General features: G+C 50.9%; 1 protein-coding gene across 1 annotated transcript in view; it reads left to right on the top strand.

The window, feature by feature from the left end:
- Positions 1 to 25731, top strand: part of LOC119374207 (putative ferric-chelate reductase 1 homolog) — a 69161-nt gene that overhangs the window by 25625 nt on the left and 17805 nt on the right. The window contains exons 3-4 of the mRNA XM_049410831.1: positions 21576 to 21672; positions 24992 to 25210. Of these exons, the coding sequence (XP_049266788.1) occupies positions 21576 to 21672; positions 24992 to 25210 (316 nt within the window). The remainder of the gene's footprint in view (positions 1 to 21575; positions 21673 to 24991; positions 25211 to 25731) is intronic.

Here is a 25731-nt window from a genome sequence, read left to right as displayed (position 1 = left end):
CTTCCAGAGATAACAGACTGTAGCCGACAAGCGCGAATTCATGATAGGTTCAACGCTTAGCTCTAACATTGTACGCGTGCTTTATGAAAAGATAGGTGGCGAGGAGATGTCCCCTGCAAGAAGGGTATTGAAGGCGAGAGCGAAACCAATGGAAAACGTGCCGGATTATATGAATCTTCCAACGGACGCAATGTACGGCGTAGACGATGCAGCTTTCCAGGAAAAAGGCGAGCCCGCTTCGACGGTTTTTTGTATATTTTTATTGCGTTAGCAGTTTTATGGACACTCATGACAGCCTTTCACCGTCGCCGTCATGTTCTGTATAAACTGTAAATCGATAACATTGCTCCGTGCATTGTATGTTCTACCCCCTAGTAAACGCTCGCGAGCGTTGGCAAGGAACATGGCTAAAGCAGAGATGAAACAAAGTGGCCATCTCCGTCACACGGAATAACATCAAACGAAGCGAGGCCTGCCGTCGATTGCTCCTCAAGCAGAAGGAAACGCCCCGCCCGTCATTTGCTGGGCGAAGGAGCAGGAAGGGATGTCTGGGGAGAGGGACTGCGTAACTCGAGATGCAACTTTGACTATAAGAGTGCGGTCGAGAGCGCTGGCGCGCGCCCTATTTCGGCAGACATCCCCCAGCGAATGGCTCGTATACCTTCTACGCTCTGTGAGCGCTGTGATCTCACTGCTTCGCGCTCGGACCACTGATACGACAAACTGACCGAAAACCGTTTCTCTCCCAGAAGCGGCCGCATTGCCATACACCAGCATTTTGTAGAGTTAAGTGAAATCGGAGCAAAAAGAGTTAGCTGCTAGCCCTCGTTCATGTAACATTACGGCGTGTACTAATCGCATACACTGCTTTGCCCGCCCCCCCCCCCCCCCGCACCGCGCCGCCTCCGGTCCGATGAACCCCGCGCTGTTCACGCGCCGCCGCCGGAGGTGGAAACACCGGCATGCCGCCGCCGGTAATTTTGGGTCCGGCGCACATGTCTACCCGCGCATTCACGGTAGAGAGAGAGAGAATAACTGTCGTTGGGATTATAGCTTAAGAGAAGCGCCCTTAGTACAGGAAGACTTGAGATCAGGCAGCGCCCTGGCCCATCACGACCAACCTTCGCTGATCCTCGATGTTGAAGCTGGCGAAGGTTCTCTTCTAAAGAATTCATGTAGCAAGCGCCTGCTGCCACACGAGGGCCTGTGTTGCGCATATTTATCATGACATACAATCGAAACTCAAAGCAATGCCATGGTCATACGTTGCCAACTGCTTTCAAAATGGAAACATCACAGGACTCATAAGTGCAACCCTGATATTTGTTATAATGGTAAATTGCAGAACAGTGAATTTATGATCATTTCTTTTTCTTGTATGATTATGTATGCCAATGCATGCCATGTAAAACTGCTAAGTCCGTATTATTTTATTCGCAAAACATTTTTTTTTCAGATGTTGGACACCGATCAATACATTTGGATCTATAAATCCAGTCACGATATGACTTTGAACGGCAAAACTGTTTCGTGTGATCATTATAAGGTAAACCATCTGGGACCAGCTGAACGTCCTTTCAACAGCGAATATCAATACAGATTTACTTACGAATATGCTGCCGAAGAAGAGTAAGACCCTGCAATTTCTTTTTCTCGTAGTATTTAGAGCGGGCCAAGAACATGTGCACGTAATGTTAGTATTGGCATTACACGTATTCTGCTTAGGTGGCCTAACCATGGCTAGCGAAACTATTATGGCTCATTGTTAAAGGTGGATCATTAATGGTGGAATGCCACTGCATGGCCATGCTTCGCTCGTATGGCACTAAACGCCAGGGCCGTAGCCAGCGGGGTGGTTAAGAATTTCAACCCCTCCCCTTTGCGAAATTTTTCGGTTTTGCATGTGCACATATACAATCACACATACACACGCATGCACGAACATGCAAAAAGGATGACTGAATTCCCGCCGAAAAAAAAAGTCTGGCTACGCTGATGCTGAACGCCACAGACCAGCATGTTTGTATGTATCGTATGCACCCATCAGCGTGTTCTTTAGAGCAAACAGTGTTTCATTTTTTAAAGTATAGTCAATCATTTTTCCTGGTCTGCTTTTCAACACATCAGAAGCAGCAGGATATCATCCGATGGTCAGCACAACAAGCACAGGATGAAACTGCGAGATACAGATCGAGACATCGAAAACATATGATAAGAGAACATGCTCTCATTGAAAACGCAGCAGCCATCCATCTCTGCTTTCTCTTTCTCCTTTAAGAGTCTATATCCCATCACCATCACCTCCGCGGGCCTGCTTTCTCCAAAAAAGTTAAGGAAAAGTCTCTGCGTGTTCATTCTACTGTTTCTCCCGATTTCCGAGCCGTTGTTCGTGAACTATCGTCGCTCATCCTTTGTAGAAAGGCAGCGAACCGAACACATAAGTACCTTTCTGGCCGCACACGGTGAAGGCTACTTTTTCTTGTAAGTAACGGACAGTTTACTTGCTGCTCTGAAGCTGTCAGCATGCCTATTTCTCACTGTCCCTCAACCAAGCCCCGAACAACGAAACACTGAAAGCCCCGGCTTTCGCTCTGAACATGCTCATAGATGAGTCTTTGCGCTTCATAAGAGCTGTGACTGCACTTTAGCTTCCTATATATTTAGGCATGCAAAGATAATTCCCTCGTTTAGCTTGTTGAACTAGCAGCGCAACTTGCTTCATGTAATTTCTCACTTAAAAAGCGCTTAAATTAGAGCGATCAATCATCTGGTACACCGAAACAGTTATAAATAATCTGTTACGTACCTCCTTGAATGCATTCCTGTGCACGCGTACTGCTAGATATGATCGATATTAAGACATTTACCGCGCCAAACTTTCATTCATCTGAAAAAAATATCACGCCATATCCACGGAATGAATGAGGATAAGTGGGCGAAGCTCGAGAGGGGGAGATCATCGGTAAACCGTAACTCTCCCGTGAAAGCTAGCCCATTATATCATTAGAAAGACGAAAGACTGTGTGTATATTATACAAAATCAACTTTTATTTTTTTCTCGTTTGTTTGTTGTTTCGTTTCTTCGTTTGTTCTTTTCATTTCGTCGTTGTCATGGCGGCTGGATTGCGAGGTCCCTTCATTATGACGGCTTTATGGTCCGTGAAATGAAGCGAGAGAGGTTCTTGTACTGGCTGCAGTGGGAAGTTTGCAAACACTAAGTCTATGCACGTCCCTCGGATCGTGGTAGGTTGCATATGGATACATCTGAGTGCGTATTTGGAAAGCATGTACTGCACGATCCAGTCATTGGCAATGGGGTTCACGTTGAAGTCCCCAACCAGCACAAACGGACGGTTCTTGTACTTGTTGTCGTAGTCACGTAACGCAGCGTCTATAAACGCCTTGACGTCCCCGATAGACAGGTTGGGTGCGAGGTACACGGTCATGACGGCGACTCGGTGGACCGGTGTTTCGACGCGAGTCGGCTCCGCGATGGAGTGCCAAGCATGAAGCTTACCCCGCGCCTCCACCAGTGTAACGACGGGGGATCGACGAGGACACGGAGCAGGACAAACAAACACGCTTTATCGATCAGAGAAAGAACTGCAACGTCTTCTTCGTCCCTGCGCTGGGCCAAGAGCACTCGCGCTGCTTCGTTGCCATCACCACTGGCACACACGCGCGGAATAGGCGGTCACGTACGAGCTAGAAGGGACAAACCCACGGCTTTTGGAGCTTCGCCCCTAAAAGCAGCGTCAGTTTGCGCATTTGTTAGAATGCATCTGTCTGAATGGGTAATATTGCTTACACAGTAACAAAAACCATGCCTTAACCCGGCGGTAAATGTCCATCAATAATGCCACGCGCGCATCTTTTGCTATGTTTTTGTAACTGCTCCGTTGCGCGTGTGATCGCTGTGCTGCGCGGGCCGCGCCAGATTGTAGTATGTCATTTTGTCAAGGTTGCGCACATGACGCGAATAAGCAATATTAATCCAGAGCTTGCGCAACCACCAGTGATAAGGCTGGAAAGTTCGATGCATGATGTATAAAAGATGGCGCCTCCCAGCCATGATCAGTTTTATCGACGGCCGACGCTCTGTTCGCCGCTATCAGTGTACAGTGTGTATTGCTGTAGTTTGACTTTCTGTTTCCCGGCCACAAGTTCCGTCAAAAAAAATCCGCGCCGTACGCACGAAGTAAATGATGATTGAGTAGCTAGCTCGGAGATATTTGGGTGAACCGTGAATTCTCTGTACAAGTCCTCAACTATCATATAAAGACGTCACACGTTGTTATAGTAGCGATTGTGGTCAGGTTGTTGTCTAACCATAAGCGGTCGCAGACCTTGCAGCTGTGGCCGAACGTGTGGTCGAAGAAATCGCGTTTGAAGCGCGCGTCGGGGCCACGAACTTTAGGTAGCGACCGCTTTCGGCGCTTGGCCGCTGCATCCCGTGCCCGTACCTCTTCCAGGTTCTCTTGCCACCACTTCCGCGCTCTTTCGGCTTCGCAGGCTTGTATCTCGGGGTCGGCACGACGCTGACGTCTCTCTGCGGCTTGCGAGCTCTCACCGCAGGGTCTCTGCTGCCTTGCCAGACCTCCGCTGCGCCGCCTTGTCTTCTTTGTTCGTTTTATGAGTATCGAAGCGCAAGGCCGGAGTGGAGTGAGCGCTACATGCTACAGTTGACTATGCTATATGCGGTTTTGCCTGCGTTATTGTCATCATCAAGGCTCTCGAAGAACAAGAGGAAGAAGACTTCCGTTTCGCGCGAGTGTGCGCATGCTACAGCTGGCTATGCTATATGTGGTTTTGCCTGCATTAATATCATCATCAAGGCGCTCGAAGAAGAAGAGGAAGAAGACTTCTCTTTCGCGCGAGCTGCGCCTGTAGCGGTCACCTACGGAACTAAGGTCGCGCGTAATGTGTGGGACTTTGCCCCAGCTTAAGAACCTGGCGAGCCAGCTCCTAAAAAGTTTCATTTTGGACACGCCACCTGCTGCCTTTTTCGACGTCACGGCCCCATGACATATGATATAGGTGCTTCCCACTCCATATAGCGAACGCCCCCCTCCAGCCGTGAGCCAAGCCCACACCGTCAAAGAGACATTGACGCCAACCAGCGGGCCAGCCGCAGGCATTAAGGTCTCCCAGCAGAATACGGACCCCTACCCGACAAGACCAAGACTGCGACGAGGACGACAGGCACGATGAAGGTCACGGTGTCCCCTGCAGCGATTGTGATGGAGCCACACAGAGAGCCGCCGACCTTCTATGCACTGCTAAATAACGACCCCGAAACCTGGCTGGAGACGTTCGTAAGGGTCCCAACATTCAATAACTGGGACTCCGAAGACAAGATGCGCCACGTCTACTTTTACCTGGAAGACGCAGCAAGGCCCTGGATCGAGAATCGCGAGTCCACTCTTAGAACCTGGGGCGTATTTCGCAGTGCTTTCCTGGAGACGTTCGCGAGCGTCGTCCGAAAGGAAAGGGCCGCAGCCTTGCTGGAGAAACAGGTCGAACTCCCAAACGAAAGCGCGCCCATCTTCGTAGAGGAAATGACTCGACTGTTTCGCCACGCTGACTCTGTCATGCTCCAGGGCAAGAAAGTTCCCTTCCTTATGCGAGGAGTCAAGGAGAAGCTCTTCGCGGGACAAATGCGGGACCCACCAAGCAGCATTCATGAATTCGTGTCAGAAGCAACCACTACAAGACGCTGGAAATGCGAACTCGCCAGAACAACCTCCGCTTGATTCAAGACACCGCAGCGGTTCAAGCCATCGGCTCCGACGATCTGCGCGACACCATAAGGTCCGTCGTGCACGAAGAATATCATCGAATGTTCCCGTCGTGCCAGCCTCAAGTTGCCTCGATCGGAGACATCGTCCGAGAGTAAGTCCTGCAGTCGCTGGACACCCCCGAGTCAGCGGAGCCGCAGCTGCAAGCAATGAGCTATGCTGCTGCAGCACGACGCAACGCCCCCCCCCCCCTTCTCATCCACGTCAAGACGCGGCGCGGCCTTAGCAGTTCCGCCACTAGGCACCGCTGCCGTCACCACCGACGTCATACCGCCCGCCAGCCGACCAGCAATACGCGCCGAGGAAGACCGATGTTTGGCGCGCCACCGATCACCGCCCACTCTGCTAGCATTGTGGCGCAGCTGGCCACACCAACCGCCGCTGCCAGTACCGACACATGGGACTGCGTGGGTTCGCCATTGAGGCGGCGCGTCCACAGCGGTGTGAACGACCACGCGACATCGCTGACTACCTCGCAGGAGCGCATCCGACACCCCGACAACCTTCCCGTTCGCCGTCGCCAGTTCGCTAAGTCTCTCCCCAACGCCGACCATACACTGGCCCAACTCGGGGCCGGTCACCCAGCCCGCATCCAGAACACTAACGGAAGCAACCAGTGGAGGTGCGGTTATTGTACGACGAAATACCGGAGATCCTCCGCCGTGACGAAATCTAAATAACACGCCGCCAGCCGAACGAAGCCCTTGCCTCGAAACTTCGCGGCAAGAAGAAGACCTGACGACGCAACGGGGAAGCAGTGGAACAAACCGACGGAGCCGTGACCAGTCGCTGCGACCTAACCGCAACGGTAGGCGGCGAAGTAGAGACCTCGACGTTCTTATCGACGGCCACAGCGTCACGGCTGTCGTCGACACCGGACCCGACTATTCTGTCATCAGCGGACCGCTCGCGACGAAGTTCTACAAACTCAAGACCGCCGGGAAGGTCCCGAAATCCGGGCAGATGGACGTCACCTAGTAACGCCCGCAGGAATCTGCACATCGAGAGTCTCTATTAAACATACCATCCCGCTGTGGCACATACACGTTTGGGAGTGAAGAAGAAGAGAACGTTTTTGCTGCTCAGGTTCTGGGGCAGACGTCGAGTCCTGGTTCTCCGTCTTGTTTCGCCCGCGACATTACTGGTGGAGGTGCGGGGTACATGTACCTTGGCTCCCAAGTGTCAGCCGTCACTCCTAGCACCTTGCAGGCAGCTACAGCTCCCAGAGCAAGAAGCAGCCGCCGCCTGCGAGGATTACCCCCCGAATTTGGTCCCTTGTCATCGAGACTCGAAAAGATGACGACTCCGACGACAAGCCAGGCGAGTCAAACTAACGATGCCCATTGTTCTCCTCTCGCGCATATTTTTCATGCGCCACAAACACCAAGACCATTCCATGGAGACATTTTCGAAGATGTTGATGACTGGCTCGACCACTTTGATCGGGTTGCCAGCATCAACGAATGAGACGATGTTCGCAAGCTGCGGTGAGCTTACTTCGCATTGGAAGGTTCTGCGAAAACGTGGTACGAGAACCACGAGGGCTCCTTTGCGACATGGCAAGAGCTTAGTCGACAGCTCCGCGACGCGTATCGCAACGCCGAAAGGAAGGAGAGAGCTGAACAAGCCATCTCGTGTAGGAGTCATCGGCCGAACGAGCGAGTTTCAATGTTTGTCGAGGACATGCTTCGACTCTTCCGGCGCGCAGACCCTGCCATGTCAGAGGAAGGAAGGTGCGCCACTTGATGCGTGGAGTGAAAGAACAGCTTTTCGCTGGACTCGTGCGCAATCCACCGACAACTGTGGCCGAGTTCATAAGTGAGGCAACCACGATGGAGCGTACTCTCCAGCAGCGGTCGTCACAGTACGAACGCAACATCACAGCCACTGCATGCTCCATCGGATCTGACAGCGAGAGGCAGGCCCTCGCAAGCTTCATACGAAGTATCGTGTGGGACGAACGGCGACAACTCCATGCTGTAGGAGCCCAACCACCTGTGACTGCACTCGCTGACGTAATCAGACAAGAAATAAGACAGGCGGTCGCACCTCTTGCGCCGCTCACACCACCAATACCTGAGGCCCCCATCCTGACATATGCGGTGGCACTGCGATCTTCTGCGCCACCAGCAACAGGTCTCACTATGCGGAAAATGGACCAGGCTACGCACCCATTCCAGGACACCGCTTCGAGTCCGCCTCCCGGGTCAAGGTTTCCGAGCGCACCCACATATCTGACGTCTGCCTCGAGACAAACTGCTAGCAAGGCAAGTTTGTGGCGTACGTCGGATAATCGTCCGCTCTGCTACCACTGCGGCGAAGCGGGTCACGTGTATCGCAACGGTCAGTACCGTCAACTAGGTCTCCGCGGCTTCCACCCTGATGCTCGATGCCCACGCTACGGTGAGCGCCCCCACGAAATCGAGGCGTATCTCACGGGCCAGCGAATTCCTTCGACTGTTCAGCGCCGCCAATCGAGATCGGCATCGCCTCGCCGGTCTACATCACCTAGCTTGCCCTCGTCGTCTTACGCTCCTTTCAGGAGCCGGTCACCGAGTCTTCGCTGGGGAAACTAGGAGCCGCGACTTCTGGGGGTGAAGTCGCTGGCCGACGAACTTTGAAAGAACCTCCCTCGACGCAACGACCCGACGACGACCGTTCCGGTTTTTCACTGTTTTCCGACAAGAAAGAGATCGTTTCTGCTGACATCGCCGTATTCGTGGACAACCATGCTGTCATCGCCCTCGTTGACACCGGTGCCGAGTATTCTGTTATGAGCGCCGCACTGGCATCTGAACTGAGGAAAGTTATTACACCGTGGCAAGGACCCCAGTTGCGCACGGCAGGTGGTCATCTGGTGATGCCGACTGGAATGTGCACGTCACGTAATCGAATCAGTGCGTCGACATTTACAGGGTCTTTCCTCGTGTTGCCTGTCTGCTTTTGGCCAATCATCATAGGAATGGACTTACTTCGTGAATACGGCGCAGTCATTGACCTCCGTGAGTTACTTGTGCCATTCGAGGAACCTTCTCCTGCTGCCACTGACAGCACCGAACTACCGAAGACAGCGTTACGTGTTGCCGATGATTCTGTGACTCTGCCGCCTCGCAGCAGTCTCTTTGTGACTGTGGAATTGGGACAGGACGTGTCCAACGCTGTAATTGCGGAGACAAATTTGTCTTGCCTTCTTTCAAGACAAATCTGCATTGCCGGAGGAATCATTCAGCCTAGCAACAGACGAGCTCACCTGCTGGTCACGAACTTCAGCGACGAATATCGTCATCTTGCCAGACGCACCGCCATTGCATACTTTGAGGAAATTGCCGAAGCCCAGGGTTCGTCAACATTGGCTTCACTTTCGTCTGGCGACCATTATACAGAGTACTTCACGAGCACTCTCGACGTAAACCAGTGTCTACCCTCAGCACAACGAGAAAGCATTTTGCGTATGCTCAGCTCATTTCAAGACTGCTTCGTTACAACGTCGAAGGTTAAACAGATACCGCTTGCTCAGCATCGTATCACCGCACCCACCGAAAGACGCATTCGACAACATGCCTATCGGGTGTCGCAAAAGGAACAAGACGCTATACGTGACTAAGTTCACCAGATGCTTAAAGACGACGTCATTCAGCCATCGACCAGTCCCTGGGCTTCACCAGTTGTGTTAGTAAAGAAGAAGGATGGTACGTTGCGCTTTTGCCTCGATTATCGAAAATTGAACAAGGTCACCTTAAAAGACGTTTATCCTCTGCCCCGAATAGATGACTCGGACCGTATACGCAATACCAGATATTTTTCCTCCATGGATTTACGTAGTGGCTACTGGCAAATTGCTGTTGACGAGCGTGACCGCGCAAAGACGGCTTTTATTACTCCTGACGGCCTCTACGAGTCTAAGGTCCTGCCTTTCGGTCCATGCTCAGCGCCAGCTGCTTTTCAAAGGATGATGGATACGGTTCTCACAGGGCTCAAATCAGGGGCGTAGCCAGAAATTTTTTCGGGGGGGGGGGGGGGGTTCAACCATACTTTATGCATGTTCGTGCGTGCGTTTGTATGTGTGCGTGTATATATGCGCAAGCAAAACTGAAAAATTTAGGGGGGGGGGGTTGAACCCCCCAACCCCCCCCCCTTGGCTACGCCCCTGGCTCAAATGGAAATCGTGTCTTGTTTACCTTGACGACGTGGTGGTCTTCGCAGACACGTTTGAACAACACGTCCAGCGCCTGCAGACAGTCCTTCAGGCAATTAGAACAGCTGATCTTTCTCTCAAACCTGAGAAGTGCCATTTTGGATACGAAGAACTGAAATTCCTTGGCCACGTTGCGAGTCATGCCGGCATCCGCCCCGACCCCGAGAAAACCAGCGCCGTTGCCGCATTTCCCGTGCCCACAAATAAGCGCGACCTACGCCGATTTCTGGGGCTTTCTGCGTACTACAAGCATTTCGTCAATAATTTTTCGAAGATCACTGAACCCCTCAATGAACTTACAAAAGACGGCGTCCCGTTTGGTTTGGGTCAGGATCAGCGCCATGCCTTCGACACCCTCCGAAACCATCTCCAGACTCCGCCTGTACTGGGTCATTTTGACGAAAACGTTTACACGGAGTTGCACACAGACGCCAGCAACGTCGGACAAGGCGCCGTATTAGTTCAGTGGCATAATGGCATACAGCGCGTGATTGCTTATGGGAGCAGAACCTTATCACCTGCTGAGAAAAAGTATTCTGCAACAGAAAAAGAATGCCTAGCTGTTCTCTGGGCCATAACAAAGTTTCGGCCATACTTGTACGGCCGCCCATTCAGGGTCGTTAGCGACCACCATTCTCTTTGTTGGCTCGCGAATCTCAAGGATCCCTCAGGTCGCCTAGCACGATGGAGCCTTTGGCTACAAGAATTCGACGTCACCATCGTACACAAGCCTGGGCGGAAACACACCGACGCTCACTGTCTTTCACGTGCGCCAAATGGAAATGCCAACACTGGCCAACACTACGCTTCTGCGTCAATTATCGTCACCTGAACAAATTCACAAAGGACGTGTATCCTCTCCCACGTATAGACGACGCCCTAGATCAACTCCACAGCGCGAAGTAGTTTTCGTCGATGGACCTCAAGACCGGCTGCTGGCAAATCGAAGTCGACGAGAGAAACATAGATAAGACTGCCTTTATTACACCAGACGGGCTCTTCGAGTTTAAGGTCATGCTCTTCGGTCTTTGCTCGGCGCCTGCGTCTTTCCAACGCGTTATAGATACAGTACTAGCAGGCTTGAAGTGGCAAACTTGCCTCAGGTGTACTAGGACGACGTCGTTGTGTTTGCCTCAACCTTCGACGAACACATCCGGCGCCTTCAGTCTGTACTTCAGGCAATCAAAACCTCTGGACTCACCCAGAAGCCAGAAAAGTACCGCTTCGCGCACGTGGAGCTCCTTTTTTGGGGCCACGTAATTAGCAAGTCTGGAGTTCCTCCGGACCCGCGGAAAACAGCTGCCATCGTCGCCTTTCCGCCACCCACCGACAAAAAGGCCATAAGCCAATTTTTGGGCTTGTGCGCCTAATACAGGCGTTTCGTCTAAGAATTTTCAAGGATCGCCGAGCCGCTAATGCACCTCACGAAAACCGACGTGGAATTCTAGAGGGGAACGGCACAAGTCGAAGCCTTTCAAGAACTGAAACGACGCCTGTAGTCGCCGCCGATCCTTGAGCACTTCGACGAATGCGCCGACACGGAAATCCACACCGACGCAATAGCGTAGGGCTCGGAGCCCTCCTAGTGCATAGGACTAAGGGACCAGAAAGGGTTGTTAGTTACGCTAGTCGGTCGCTATCCAACGCGGAAGCCAACTATTCCACAACAGAAAAGGAGTACCTTGCCATCATCTGGGTTACATCAAACTTCCGCGCCTATCTTTACGGCAGGCCTTTCAAAGTTGTGAGTGACCACCACGCCTTGTGTTGGCTAGCTAACTTGAAGGACCCTTCAGGTCGCCTCGCACGGTGGAGTCTGCGACTTCAGGAATTCGACATTACCTTCGTTTACTAGTCCGGACGAAAGCACTACGACGCCGACTGCTTGTCCCGCGCCCCCGTTGACCCACCGCCACAGGACGACCAGGATGGTGACTACTTCTTGGGAACCTTAAGTGCTGATGACTTCGCCGTACGACAGCGAGCCGACCCGGAACTCAAGGGTCTTGTCGAATACCTCGAGGGCAAGGCCACCATTGTTCTAAAGGTATTCATTCGAGGGCTCGCGTCATTTTCTTGCGGAATGACGTGCTCATAACGAAAAACTTCTCACAACTCTGGGCCAACTACCTCATCTCAGTACCTTCAGAATTACGTCCACAGGCTCTGGAAGCTTACACGACGACCCCACGGCTGGACACCTCAGTGTTTCCGGGACGCTCGCGAGAATACAAGAGAGGTACTACTGGCCTCGTCTCACTGCCGATGTCACCCAATACGTAAACACTTGCCGACACTGTCAGCGAAAGAAGACACCGCCGACAAGGCGAGCTGGACTTCAGCCGATTGAGCCACCTCACTGCCCGTTCCAGCAAATCGGGATGAACTTACTGGGGCCGTTCCCGACGTCGAATTCCGGAAATAAATGAATCGTCGTAGCTACCGACTACCGCACCCGCTACGCCGAGACAAGCGACCTGCCCAAAGGCAGTGCCGCCGAGGTAGGCAAGTTCTTCGCTGAGAACATCGTCCTGCGTCATCGCGCCCCAGAGGTCCTTATTACTGGCAGAGGTACGGCCTTTACTGCTGACCTTACTCAAGCGATCTTGAAATACAGCGGAAGAAGCCGCCACCGGACCACAGCTAACCACCCACAGACCAATGGCCCCACCAAACGTCTAAATAAGACCATCGCCGACATGCTGGCCAGGTACGTCGACGTCCAACACAAGACGTGGGATGCCATCCTTCCGTACGTGACCTTCGCATACAACACGGTCGTGCAAGAATCGACGCAGATGACGCCACACAAGTTGGTATACGGAAGGTACCCGGCAACGACGCTCGACGACATGCTACTCAACGTCATCGACGAAGAAAACTTCTGCGCGACTGTCAACCTTCGGCGCGCCGAAGAAGCCCGACAGCTCACCTGCCTATGCATCAGAAATCAGCAGACGACCGTCAGCCGCTGTTACAATCCTCGACGACGCTTCGTCGAATACCAGCCCGGTAACCGTGTTTGGGACTGGACACCGATACTCCGACGTGGGCTAAGCGAAAAACTTCTTCGGCGATACTTCGGGCCATACAAGGTAATTCGACGTCTCCGTGCTCTAGACTACGAGGTCATTCCGGACGGCATCACCAACTCTCAGCGGCACAGAAGAACCGACATTTGGGCGAGTTGGATTGCGTTAAACATGATGAGTGGTTTTCAGCGCAAACAACGAAAGTTAGTTGTGAGACAGCGCTGGTGTTCGTGTTCCTTCTTCTCTGTGTATTCGTTGTTTGCGCTGAAAACCACTCATCATGTCTCAGCGGCACCGCGCACGACCTGAAGTCGTCCATGTCGTGCGCCTTAAGCCATTTTAGCGAACGTTAGGAGTGCTTTTTTTCTTTATCGTTGCACTTTATTTGCGTATGCACTTTGCCCCCCACCGTTCCATGTTCTGTTGCGAGCACCGGGACGATGCTTCTTCAGAGGGGGGCAATGCCACGCGCGCTTCTTGTAATTTTTATGTAACTTGTCCATTGCACGCGTAGCTGCCGCCTTGCGCAAGCTGCGCCCTAATGTCTGGGAACCTTCCAAATATTCTTCGAATATTCTACTGGGCTTGAGTGCGCAAACGCGAACAGTTGATGTTATTCGCGAACTAACGCGTCCACCAGCGAAAAGGCTCGAATGTTCGATGCCGCATCTATAAAATGCGGACGCGCCTTGCAGCATTTCATTTGATCGATGACCCACGCTCTGTTCGCCGCTATCAGCGTACATTGTTGCATCTTCCGGAGAAGAAGAATTTGCCACATTCACGCACGGCTCCAGGCCTCGAGACATGTTCTGCTTTGCCCAGTTCAAGCATGACGTTTCTACAGCATTAAAGCCTTTATGTTATTTACCGAAGGCGTTTGTCCCTTCAAAGTGGCGCCGAAACCCGCCGGGAGCCATCGAACGCCGGCATCCACAGCAACCGAGGACAGACAGGCGTCTGATTACCATCTCGACCGGCCAATCGTCCAGACTGCCACGACTCAACCGACCGCCGTCGTGGACTCCCTTAAAGGCAAGTGCAAAGCTCATCGCACCCTTTGAACAAGCTAGTAAATAAAATCGAGGCGGCTGTTTCGAATGATGGAGCAATCTTGCATGATCTTGAGTTACTCGCAGACCGGTTGGATGGTATCACGGTGAGCTGAAATCTATTGATCGGGGGATAGAGCCGTATTTAACGGGCCCCGACAGTGAGCGAGAATTCCTTCGTGCTGCCGAGTACATAGACAAGGCTGTTACTTACTCGTCCACAGTTGCAGCTATAGGCAGAACCTGCACCGCCAAACCTAAACTTTACCGTGGCGGGTACGCCGACTTCTAGTCACAGCATAAGACTTCCTCGCCTGGAACTTTTGAAGCTTAACAGAACGCCTCGTAACTCACCTCCATTTTGGGAACAGTTTCAACCGTAGTCCACGAGAACCCGACTTAGATGGGTGTAGACAAATTTGCCTATTTGCGATCATCGCTGACAGGCCCCACCGCTGCTGCTATCGCCGGACTACCTGCAAGTTCGATGTAATAAGGTCGAAGTCTGGGTCACTTGGTACATGACGCTGAGGCAAAAACCAGTCAAAAAAACGCCAGGCCTGCGCTGAAACCGCAGCACAGTCACAGCGAAAGCTGGAAGAGCAGCGTTTCTAGAGCCCGTTAAGCTCTCTTGGGGCTACAAAACAAGTACACTAGAAAGGTACCCACTACGCCATAAATCACAATTTTTGTGAAGTTGGGAAGCACCTACTAAGCCATTATTCGTCATTCTGCGGAGAAGCGAGGCACCAGCTACACGTCAGTAAGGCATCATGTGCACTTTGTTGACGCGACGACTGATGACGATGAAGAATTATGGCTCAGCCCTTTGTAATGGGTTGGAATCTTTAAACGGCCCACCAGTTGTGTAATTCGCATTGGGTGACGCCCGGGGTGCTATTCTGGACTTCCGCCATTTTCTGTCAAATTTGACGTAGGCGTGACGTGTACACAATGATGACGCAAACGCAAGAAATGCTTGCGAAACGTGACGTGAAGGGGACATAAGATGCAAGGAAACGTGCAATTAAATAGTATTTTGTATCTGAAATTGTTAATGTAACAACAAAAAAATAAAAGAAAAGTGAAGCGTTTAGTTTTAAAGTTGTGAAGCAGACGATAACGTCTGCAATTTAGCGCCATATTTGGAGATGAGCGACAAAGCCATAGTAACATTTTAGCCAATAAGCGAGCCAGCCAAGCCAGCGTCGACATTGCCTACATCGTTATTTCGCTGGTTGTTTTGTGTAGGTGTTCTGTGGTTATGTCGGCAGATCGCGAACAGTGGGCCGCGATGTTGCATTTTTTTACCGATCGTCCCTGTATGGGGAGGGTCGTTTGCAACCTACTACCGGAGGTACGATGGGAGCCGTGACAGACAATGACAGAGCGCCTTTACCGCCTGGGCCCCAGCAGCAGGCCGCCGCCGGAGTGGCGGCAGCTCGAGCTCGAGGCGCGGAATGACGGTGCAGTCAGGTAAGCTTGCGTTTCACTCGGGTGGTGTTGAAGTTTCAGCTATGCACATGCTTATTGCAGGAGAACAGGCGGATGGCTGTTCGATTTGGCGACGCACGTTTCGGTGGACGACGCCCGCATCCTTACAAGTATGCGCGTCGACCCCGTCTTGGGCTGCGGTGGCCCTTCGTTCCCAGGGCCCGCGGCATCCAGAAGCGCTATAAGTGTCGTATAAGGCGTCACTGCCGACTACGGCGCCAGGAGATGGCACGTGCTCGGCGGCCGCCTCAGCGAAGACGACGAAGAGGAAATAAAGAATGAGGAACGAATGTTTCCTTTGATGTGCCTTAATTGATATGCACGACACAACATATTTTGGCGACGAAGATTTACGAGCCCATGTGCTACCGGTCTGACCTTCATCTTCGTGAGTGTTGTACGTACGCCTGTCGTCCTCTACGATGAGTGTTTCTGGACTACAACCACCACCCCCGTTCCTGCCGTCACCTGGACACCCGGTCATCCCTTGGGAGCAATGGATACAAGCCTTCAAGAATTACATGGTTGCTTCGGGCGCCTCCGACCTACCTGCTCTTCGGCGGAAGGCGATTCTGCTCAACTGCTTGGGCTTGGAAGGACAGCGCATCTTCCAGACTCTGACGGCAACGGACGACCCGGGCCTTGCGGCTTCGAGCCCCACGGAAGGGACGTTGGCGTCTCCTAGCCCGGATGACTTCGACCGTGCCATCGCGACGCTGGAAGGTCATTTCAGGAGCAAGGTGAACGTCACTACTGCGCGTCACCGGTTTCGTCGACGTACACAAGCCCCAGGTGAGACTGCGGCGGATTACATCACCGCTCTGAGAAGTTTGGTAGGAGCGTGCGATTTCGGTGACTTGGCGGACGACATGATACGCGACCAGCTGATAGAGAAAACGACCAGCGAGTATTTACGTGAACGCCTTCTGCTGGAAGAGTCCCTAACGCTTTCAAGGGCCCTTACTATTGCAAAACAGCATGATCAGGCGACAAGTGAAGCCAGAGAACTGTCCCGAAAGGAATTACAAGTTCATCGTGTTAAAAATAATTCAAAGGAGAGAGAGAAGCATTGTAGCACGTGCACATGCTATAAGACGCAAAGTCAAAGTCAACGATCCTTCAAAGAGCAGGAATGCTATCGTTGTGGTTCGGCGGAGCACCTTGCAAATAGCCCTCAGTGCAAGGCCAAGACACATAAGTGTCGAAAATGTGAGAAAATTGGCCATTTGGAAAAGGTGTGCAAGTCGCTACGAAAGTTCGCGAAAAATGTTCAGCATGTCGCGGAAGATAGCGATACAGCTGACCCAGACGATCACTTAAGTGTGTGTCAAATCTGGAGCCGAAAGAAAGGAATTTACGCAGTATTAGAAATTGAGGGAATTTCTGTGTCATTCTTGATAGACACTGGATCATCGGTTTCCATTCTGGCTGAGGACCTTTACAAACGTCACTTTTCTAAAGTGTATCCTCTGACATCTACGTCCGTTCAGCTTCTCGACTATTCCAAGTCGGCCATTCCAATTCAAGGATGTTTCATTGCTGCGGCCTCATTCCATGGTCGATGCACTTCTATCTTATTGTACGTTGTGCCTGGAGGAACAACCATTCTTGGATTAGATGGCATCGCGGCTCTGGACATGAAGATTCAGGGGTCACCGCTTAAGTGTCTTCTGATGACGCAAGAAACTCCTGTGTTGCCTGAAGAGTTACGTTTCGACTTCGAGCACCTATTTTCAAAAGAGCTCGGAACTGTTAAAGGCTTCTGTCACAAGGTCAAAGTTCGCGCGTCTGTTCAACCAGTGGCCAGCAAGCTGAGACGGCTGCCACTTGTCATTCGCGAGCAAGTCTCGGCAGAAATACAAAAATTAGAAGCCCAGGGCATCATTGAGCGCGTCGACTCGTCAGAGTGGGTGTCACCCATTGTGGTAGCTAGGAAAAAGGATGGCTCGATTCGCATGTGCGTTGACCTACGGGAGCCAAACAAAGCTGTGGTAGTGGACAGTTTTCCTTTGCCACAAACTGAAGAACTACTGAACAGCTTGGCTGGGGCGCAGCGATTCTCAAAGCTCGACTTAGCTTCTGCGTACCACCAGTTACCACTCAGTCCAGAGAGCCGTGACCTTACTACCTTCATAACTCATGACGGACTCTTTCGCTTCAAAAGGGTTTGCTTCGGACTAGCATCGGCGCCCTCAGCATTTCAAAAGATGATGCATTTGATCCTAAAAGGGTGCAAATGCGTCTTATTTTACATTGACGACATCATCGTGTATGGACGCTCCCGCGAGGATCATCTGGGCAATTTGCGCGCTGTTTTGAAACGGCTCTCTGATGCGGGCCTCAGGTTGAACCACAAGTGTGTTTTTGACGTCGCAGAGCTGACTTTTCTTGGTCATGTTGTCAGCGCTAGAGGGTTATTCCCACTTATGTCATCCATTGAGGCGATAACCAAGGCACCCTCACCTAAAAACATCAACGAACTTCGTTCGATGCTGGGACTTGCAGGTTTCTACTCCAAGTTCATCCCCCATTTTTCTGACGTTGTGGAGCCAATGCGTGCCTTGCTTCGAGGAAATGCACCTTTCGTTTGGACTGCGGCAGCACAAGGCAGTTTGGAGCGACTGAAAGCTCTTCTAACATCTTGCGAGGTTCTTCATCTTTTCGATCCTCACTTACCGGTGTACGTCACGACTGATGCCTCAGGATATGGATTAGGTGCGGTACTTCAGCAAGATAACGGAACCTCACTGCAAACTGTCGCGTTCGCCTCGCGTACCCTGCAGCCACATGAACGGCAGTACTCAGTTGGCGAACGCGAGGCTCTTGCCTGCGTCTGGGCTTGCGAACATTGGCACGTTTACCTGTGGGGGAGACCTTTCATCTTACGGACTGACCATGCGGCATTGGTTACGCTTCTTTCAACGAAAGGTACCGGTCACCGTCCATTAAGGATTGCGCGCTGGTCCTCACGGTTGCTGTGCTACAACTACACCGTGGAATACAGAAAGGGTAGCGAAAACGTCGTGGCTGACGCTCTTTCCCGGCTGCCCGTACAGAGTTTACTCCGCGATGCACCCGAAGAAGAATTCATATGCTTCCTGTCTCCAGTCGTTACCATGCAAGAGCTTCAAGAAGCCAGTGCCAACGACCCCGCTCTCTCTCAAGCCAAGCACTTCACGATTACTTCTTGGCCTGACAAAAAATCCTTGTCGAAAGAGCTGCTGGCTTACTTTCATGTGCGAGCTGAACTCTCAGTTGTAAATGATATCTTGTGCCGGGGTGAAAGGATTGTCGTGCCAGCGTCTATGACACGCCGTTTTATGGATCTGGCCCATGAGTCACATCCAGGCATTAGTCGCACCAAAGCTCGCCTGAGAGAGTCCTATTGGTGGCCGTGCATGGACAGTCACATTGAAGAGCTTGTGCGCACATGTGTGATTTGCCAGTCCTGTGACAAGTCTGCACATACCTCTGCAGCGCCAATGCAACCCGTTCCTCTTCCTGACAAAGCTTGGGAAAAAGTTGCAATCGACATCGTAGGACCTTTCACGCAAGCTTCAGCCGACTGCCGTTTTGCCATTACAATCATTGACTATTACAGCAAGTGGCCTGAAGTGGCTTTCGTAAGAGACGCGACCACACCTACAGTGAAGAAATTCTTACTTGAACTTTTTGCACGCGAAGGATACCCACGTGGTCTCGTATCCGATCATGGGCCACAGTTTTCATCAGCAAATTTTGAAGAATTTCTCGCAGAACGTGGAATCAAGCATTACAACTCTTCTGTGTACCACCCGCAAGCTAACGGCTTGGTGGAACGATTCAACAGGGTATTGAAGTCATACATACAACTGGCTCTGTTTGAACGCCGTGATATAAAAATAGCCATGCTTGATTACCTGCAAATATATCGATGTACGCCTCACGCGACAACTGGTGTTGCGCCCGCTGTACTTCTTCATGGACGCCAACCTCGAACAAGGCTCGACATAGTGGGCATGCCCGACAAATGCTTCAGCACGGACCCGTCAAGGGCGATTGAGCAGTTGCGAGAGCGCGTGAAAAACAAGCAAACCAGGTCGAAGAGCTATACAGATGAAAAACGCGGAGCCAAGGAACCAAACTTCGCCGTTGGTGATTACGTGCGGGTTAAATTATCTGCCATTCCTGGGAAGCTATCTTCACAGTTCTCCGCGCCCAAGAAGATCGTTGAAAAGCGTGGACCAGCCTCGTACTTGTTGGAAGATGGACGAGTGTGGAACGCGTCCAAGTTAGCTGCTGTTCACCCTGCAGCTGTCAGCAAAATGAGATCAGGCACATCTGCTGTTATGAACTGGTTACCGGCATCCACTCAATCGTCTGGTACAGTTATGGGTGATCTATCGCATCCTGGCACGTCAAGAGAGGATAATCATGAAAATGCGGACTCTCCTGAACCACTCGCAGCAGACAGTGCGCAAGTTTCACCCAATAAGTTGGGATCTCAAGCGTGTATTAGAAGGAGCACTCGTAAGAAGAAGACACCGCAGAAGTTCAAGGACTATATTAGGTAGCAACTATTTTTTTTTTTCGCAAAAGGGGATATGTCGTATAAGGCGTCACTGCCGACTACGGCGCCAGGAGATGGCACGTGCTCGGCGGCCGCCTCAGCGAAGACGACGAAGAGGAAATAAAGAATGAGGAACGAATGTTTCCTTTGATGTGCCTTAATTGATATGCACGACACAACAAGCTCTGCGTCGCGTGATGGGGAGCGACGGGTCATCGAACGCTGCCGGCGGAGCTCCTCGTAGCTCTGGCATAGCGTTATGACTTCGGCCACTGTGCCAGGGTTTTTGGCGAGCAGCATGGTGAAGGCATCGTCGTCAATGCCTTTCATCACGTTCCGGATCTTGTCAGACTCAGACATGGTTCCGTTGGCCTTCTTACACAAGTCTAAGACGTCTTCGATATGACTTGTGAACGATTCACCGGCCTGCTGAGATCGTTCACGTAAGCGCTGTTCGGCTTGCAGCTTACGAACTGCTGGGCGGCCAAAAACGCTGATGACGGCGGTCTTGAAATCGGACCAAGTCGCAAAATCGGACGCGTGGTTGTTGTACCACAAGCTTGCTACGCCCGCGAGGTAGAATACCAAGTTGCTTAACTTGCCTTCCTCGTCCCATTTGTTGGGGATGCTGACGCGCTCGTAAATTGCGAGCCAGTCCTCCACGTCGGTGCTATCGGCGCCAGTGAAGATAGGTGGATCGCGTATACGGGAGACACCGGGACATGTGCTCGTTGCGAGAGGAGGCGTTTGCTGGGCGGCGTCTTGAGGCATGGTAGATGGCAGGGTACGGGATCGGAGCTCCAGGGGCATTTAATGGGAGCAGAGCACTCTCCACCAAATTGTTAAGGTGTTTAATAGACGGCACTCAACGACAATGAGTAATGGCGACAGTCACGGCAAGGCACGAACTCCCTGCGCGAGCGGCGTTCTTCTTCAAGCAACCAAAGAGGACGACCCACTAGAAGGCGCTGGAGAGGGTAACCCATTACCATGTCCCAAGGCTTCTCTACAAAATATTCTTGCAGCACCTTCCGTGAAAAAAAAAAGGACGCCATTGGCGACTCTACTTTGCATAAAAAGTCGAATTTCAATTTAACGAAATTGCGATATAACGAAGTAAATTGCTCATTTTGCCAACTGTGTTGTGTCGACGTTTAACTGCATATAAGACACCACACCACGTGACTCAAGCTTGCCCCACAATAATTTGGCCAAATTTCGGCTGCACTTCTTGCTAAGTTCTGAGAAATCTAGGTGTACTTGAACAATATATTCTTGTGGCTTTATGTTATTTTGAATGCCATGTTTTTTTTTAGTTGTGTTGTTTCTTCAGGCCAACCTCCTGACTTGTAGTTCCACACTTGAGATGTGTTTCTTGGAGTAACATTTATTTCATGGCTTGTTTGTTTGTGCCTGTCACAGATCTTCATTTTCTCTCTCTCTCTTCCTCCTTAGTGCCACGGCAGTGCTAGATTACGACAACTACGTGGAGCGCATCTTCTCGGCACCCGTCTCAATTCAGAGGTCGACCCTCGATACGGGCAAAAAAGGGGTACGTCAAATTTCACATCCTCCAGTGACAACTGTGAGTAGACGAAATTTCCTCCTAAGCGTTGCAACAACCGTGATGACAATTTTGTCGCGTTTGTGTTACCCTCAGCAGACTTTCTGTCCAGGGTTCCACGTCGTGTATGATTTTTGTAAAGGGCGAGTGAGATGAGGAGGAACGCTTTGTATTTTGTAGCGTTAGCTACACTGGCCTAGCCGAGCCACTTTCGCGTGGCTACTCAAGAGCCGTGCTACTCAAGAGCCTCGCATGCGCGAGGATCAGTGATGTCACAAGCCGACGCATCGGAGCCGGCACCTCCCGCGCACTCCGCCGCTGCCGCGCGCGACTCGCTGCCGCCGGTCTGCGCTTTCCAGAGGAGTGACGTCGTAGCCGAGGTAGACGTACACTGGCGCCGACGCGCGCGCAGCTACTCGCCTTCGCTGTGCAGTCGCCGTCTGACACTGCGCTGGAGCCGCTTCATAGCGCCTCTGACTGGCGTTTGCCAGTGTGGTTTAGCCATGGAGAAGGAGAGTGCTAATGCTGCTCAGGGGAGAAGCCTAACTCATCGAATCCCGAAGTAGTGGCCTCGCAAAATAAATATACATGTGCCACATAATATGTATACCATGTGTGTCATTGGAGCAACAGTAAGCATGATAATCAAGCTAATCCTACATAAGCAGGAAAGCTAAGAATAATGGGCTGAACCTTCGCTAACGCTATGTTATCCTGGCATAGCCGAGCTAAGCCACTGCAACATTTTTTTGTATGTCTTCTGGCGTACTAAAGAATACAAATGAAACATATATGAGGCAAACACACGAACACATTTCGAATGCGAGGAAATAAAAAAGAAATGAAACAGAAAACACAACGCCCGTGTATCTCTAGGTGCACATTGATAAACCTGAGCGGGATTATAATATCATTCGGCAAGTCCTTCTAATAGGGCGTGTCTCAGTATCGAGTTTAGGGATGCGAAATATCGCAATTGAATTTTGACGTAGTCGAGCACATGTGCACATACGCAGGCACACGCACATGCCGAGTTTCGCATGGGTATGTTTTTCGAAAACCACGATTTGTTGGCGTAAAAATTAAATTAAGAGTAAACAAAAGTCAGTTTCACCGCAAGAACGGAAGCAGTGAATGCGGTAGCAACAAATTGTAGTGTTACACGAAGTGAGGCTGGCAGCTAACTGTTTTGTATCCGATCTCGCGCAACTGCAAAACGCTGGTGTAAGAGCATACGGCCGCTCCAGGGAGAGATGCTCTCCGCATAGTCACTTCGCGTTGAGAGCGCAGCACGTAGAACGGTATACGAGCCGCCCGCTTTGATGGCTGTCGAGATAGCGCGCGTGCCAGCGATCGCGACCGCGCCCTTAGATTCAAAGTTCAAAGTTGCTGCTCGCGCGACACCTCCCCCCCCCATCCCCTCGCGTCTTTTCATGTTCGTTAAAGACGGGCGGAGCGTTTCCTGCCTCTTCGACGGCAGGCCTCCCGAGCGGTGTGATCTATCGCATGCGCCCTCCGACGACGGAGATGGGCTGGCACGTTTGATCTTTGCTTCAGCCGCGTTCGTCGCCCCCGCTCGCGCGCTTTTACCCATGACAGAACATACGACGCTCCGGGGGGGATTTTACCAATTTGTACTTTATACGGGACATGACAGCAACGGCAAAAACCCGTCGAGAGTGTCCATACAATTGCTATCGCAGTAAAAGGTGACGAGGGGTAAGTAATTTAAGTCTGGGCATGTTGGTATTTCATTTCAGCATCTAGCGCAGGACAGAACACAAAAATGGCTCGAATACAACGAAGACAAGCGCTGTAATCGTTGTCATTTCATGACGCGTTCTTGTGTCCTGCGCTAGATGCTGAAATTGATAAGGTTAGTATATTGTGTGCGTGACCAATTTGCAACAAATACTCCTTAGCGAAATGGGGCAATAATTGGTTGAGCAGTTTGTATTACCTAATAATCCGATCATCAATCATTCCTTCTTTCCAAGTACCTCATAGTAGAGACGTTTGTATTTAACACTGCTTGTATAATTAGTTGCGTTTTATCTTTCTTTTTTCTCTTGGGATTGAACCAGTATACTATAACAGAATTTTCGACTTTCTGAATATATATGTTTCTATGTAGAAATAAGCATGTGTTTTGAATGTGTAGATCATTGGTAATGTATATGTATGAAGAAATATGCGTGGGATATGGTGTAAAACCCTGGTGTAAATTATTCCCTCATGCTTTTTCATTATGGAACAAGTTACCTCAGGATGTCGTTAATGCGGACACAACACAATCGTTCGCCCATCTCGTCAATGATCTAGCACTTGATTTTTAACATTGCAATATATTATGTTCCTCATAAGTGCTGAGATTTTTTTGTATTTCTGTATGAATGTCATTATTGCTATGTATTAATTATATTTTTCCCTGATGTTGAGAATTTTCTAAATTTCCTATCTTGTATTGTATTTTCTTATGTTTTTTATTCTGATTTTGTCACTGACATTTATTACCCACTCCTGCTTGGGCCCGAACAGGGCCTGCAGTATTTGTAAATAAATAAATAAATAAATAAATAAATAAATAAATAAATAACGAAGCAAATGCATTGTGCTTGATGAAATGGGCAATGTGTTATGGCAACTGATGCCGGCTGTTTTAGTGAACGTGGGGTCAAGACCTCGTCAGGCTTTTTAAAGGACCCCTAAACCACCTCCGAAAACTTTTTTAACATTGCAAGTAAATGCGCGCATCGAGTTGAGAAGCATCACCATCGACAATGACAAACGCGGCAGAACTACGATGCGCGGGCGACCCACAAATTCCAAGAAACAATCCCTTCTCTTCTCCGGGCCTTTCGTTCATCCCCAGCGTTCGCCGTGACGTCAACATTCGCGTCTGCTCATGTCATCCATAAAAAGAACCTGTTTGTCTTCTCAGGTATGCGCGCTCGCCGCTCTTCCTCCTCTCACGGTGAGAAGGAGCACTCGGCCAGGAGGAGAGACGACCTCGATGGACAGAGCATAGCGAAGGAGAAAGCGAAACGAGCGAGGGACTCTTTTGGATCGTCGAACGCGTGTAACTCCGTTATTACGGCACCGTTTCGAGGAATTCTGACGACTGTGTGTTCGCTGTACACTCGTGCACAACTGCAACACCACAACTAAATTTCGACCTCTGGGTTGTTTAGGGTACCTTTAAGCCTTTAGTATTTGCCTCTCCCAGGAAACTTTTGTGTACTTCCTAAAAAAAAATAAACTATATTCTATAATCAATTCCCCCTCTCCTCCGTTTGCTGTAACGCAGGACGCTGCGGTGACCACACCGGCGACCAGCGCGGCGTACTCCGGCTGTGGCCAGACCATGGGCTGCTTCGGGACGCCCAAGGGCTGCCTGTCCCGTGGCACCTGCACCCTGCTGCTCACCTACGTCGCCCGCGGCGACGGCGTCGACTTCGAGCTCATTGCGCCTGCGCGTCACGAGAACATGTGGATCGCCGCCGGCATATCCGAGACGCCCAGCATGGTGCGCTAGCGCTCTTCTTTCTTTTAACAGCGAAGTTGTCTTCTACCCTGTTCTGTCGTCGTCATCGTAGTATTAGTAGTAGTAGTAGTAGTAGTAGTAGTAGTAGTACTAGTCGTAGTAGTAGTAGTACTAGTCGTAGTAGTAGTAGTAGTAGTAGTAGTAGTAGTAGCAGTAGCAGTAGTGGTAGTAGCAGTAGCAGCAGTAGTAGTAGCAGTAGTAGTAGTAGCAGTAGCAGCAGTAGTAGTAGCAGCAGTAGTAGCAGTGGTGGTAGTAGTAGTAGTAGTAGTAGCAGTAGTAGTAGTAGCAGTAGTAGTAGTAGCAGTAGTAGTAGTAGCAGCAGTAGTAACAGTAGTAGTAGTAGTAGCAGCAGTAGTAGCAGTGGTAGTAGCAGTAGCAGCAGTAGTAGCAGTGGTGGTAGTAGTAGTAGCAGCAGTAGTAGTAGTAGTAGTAGTAGTAGTAGTAGTATTAGTAGCAGTAGTAGTAGTAGCAGCAGTAGTAACAGTAGTAGTAGTAGTAGTAGT

The sequence above is a fragment of the Rhipicephalus sanguineus genome, chromosome 11, assembly GCF_013339695.2.
Source record: "Rhipicephalus sanguineus isolate Rsan-2018 chromosome 11, BIME_Rsan_1.4, whole genome shotgun sequence".
Lineage (NCBI taxonomy): Eukaryota > Metazoa > Arthropoda > Arachnida > Ixodida > Ixodidae > Rhipicephalus > Rhipicephalus sanguineus.
The sequence above is the reverse complement of the archived record's forward strand: the minus strand, read 5'-3'. Positions and strand labels throughout refer to the sequence as shown.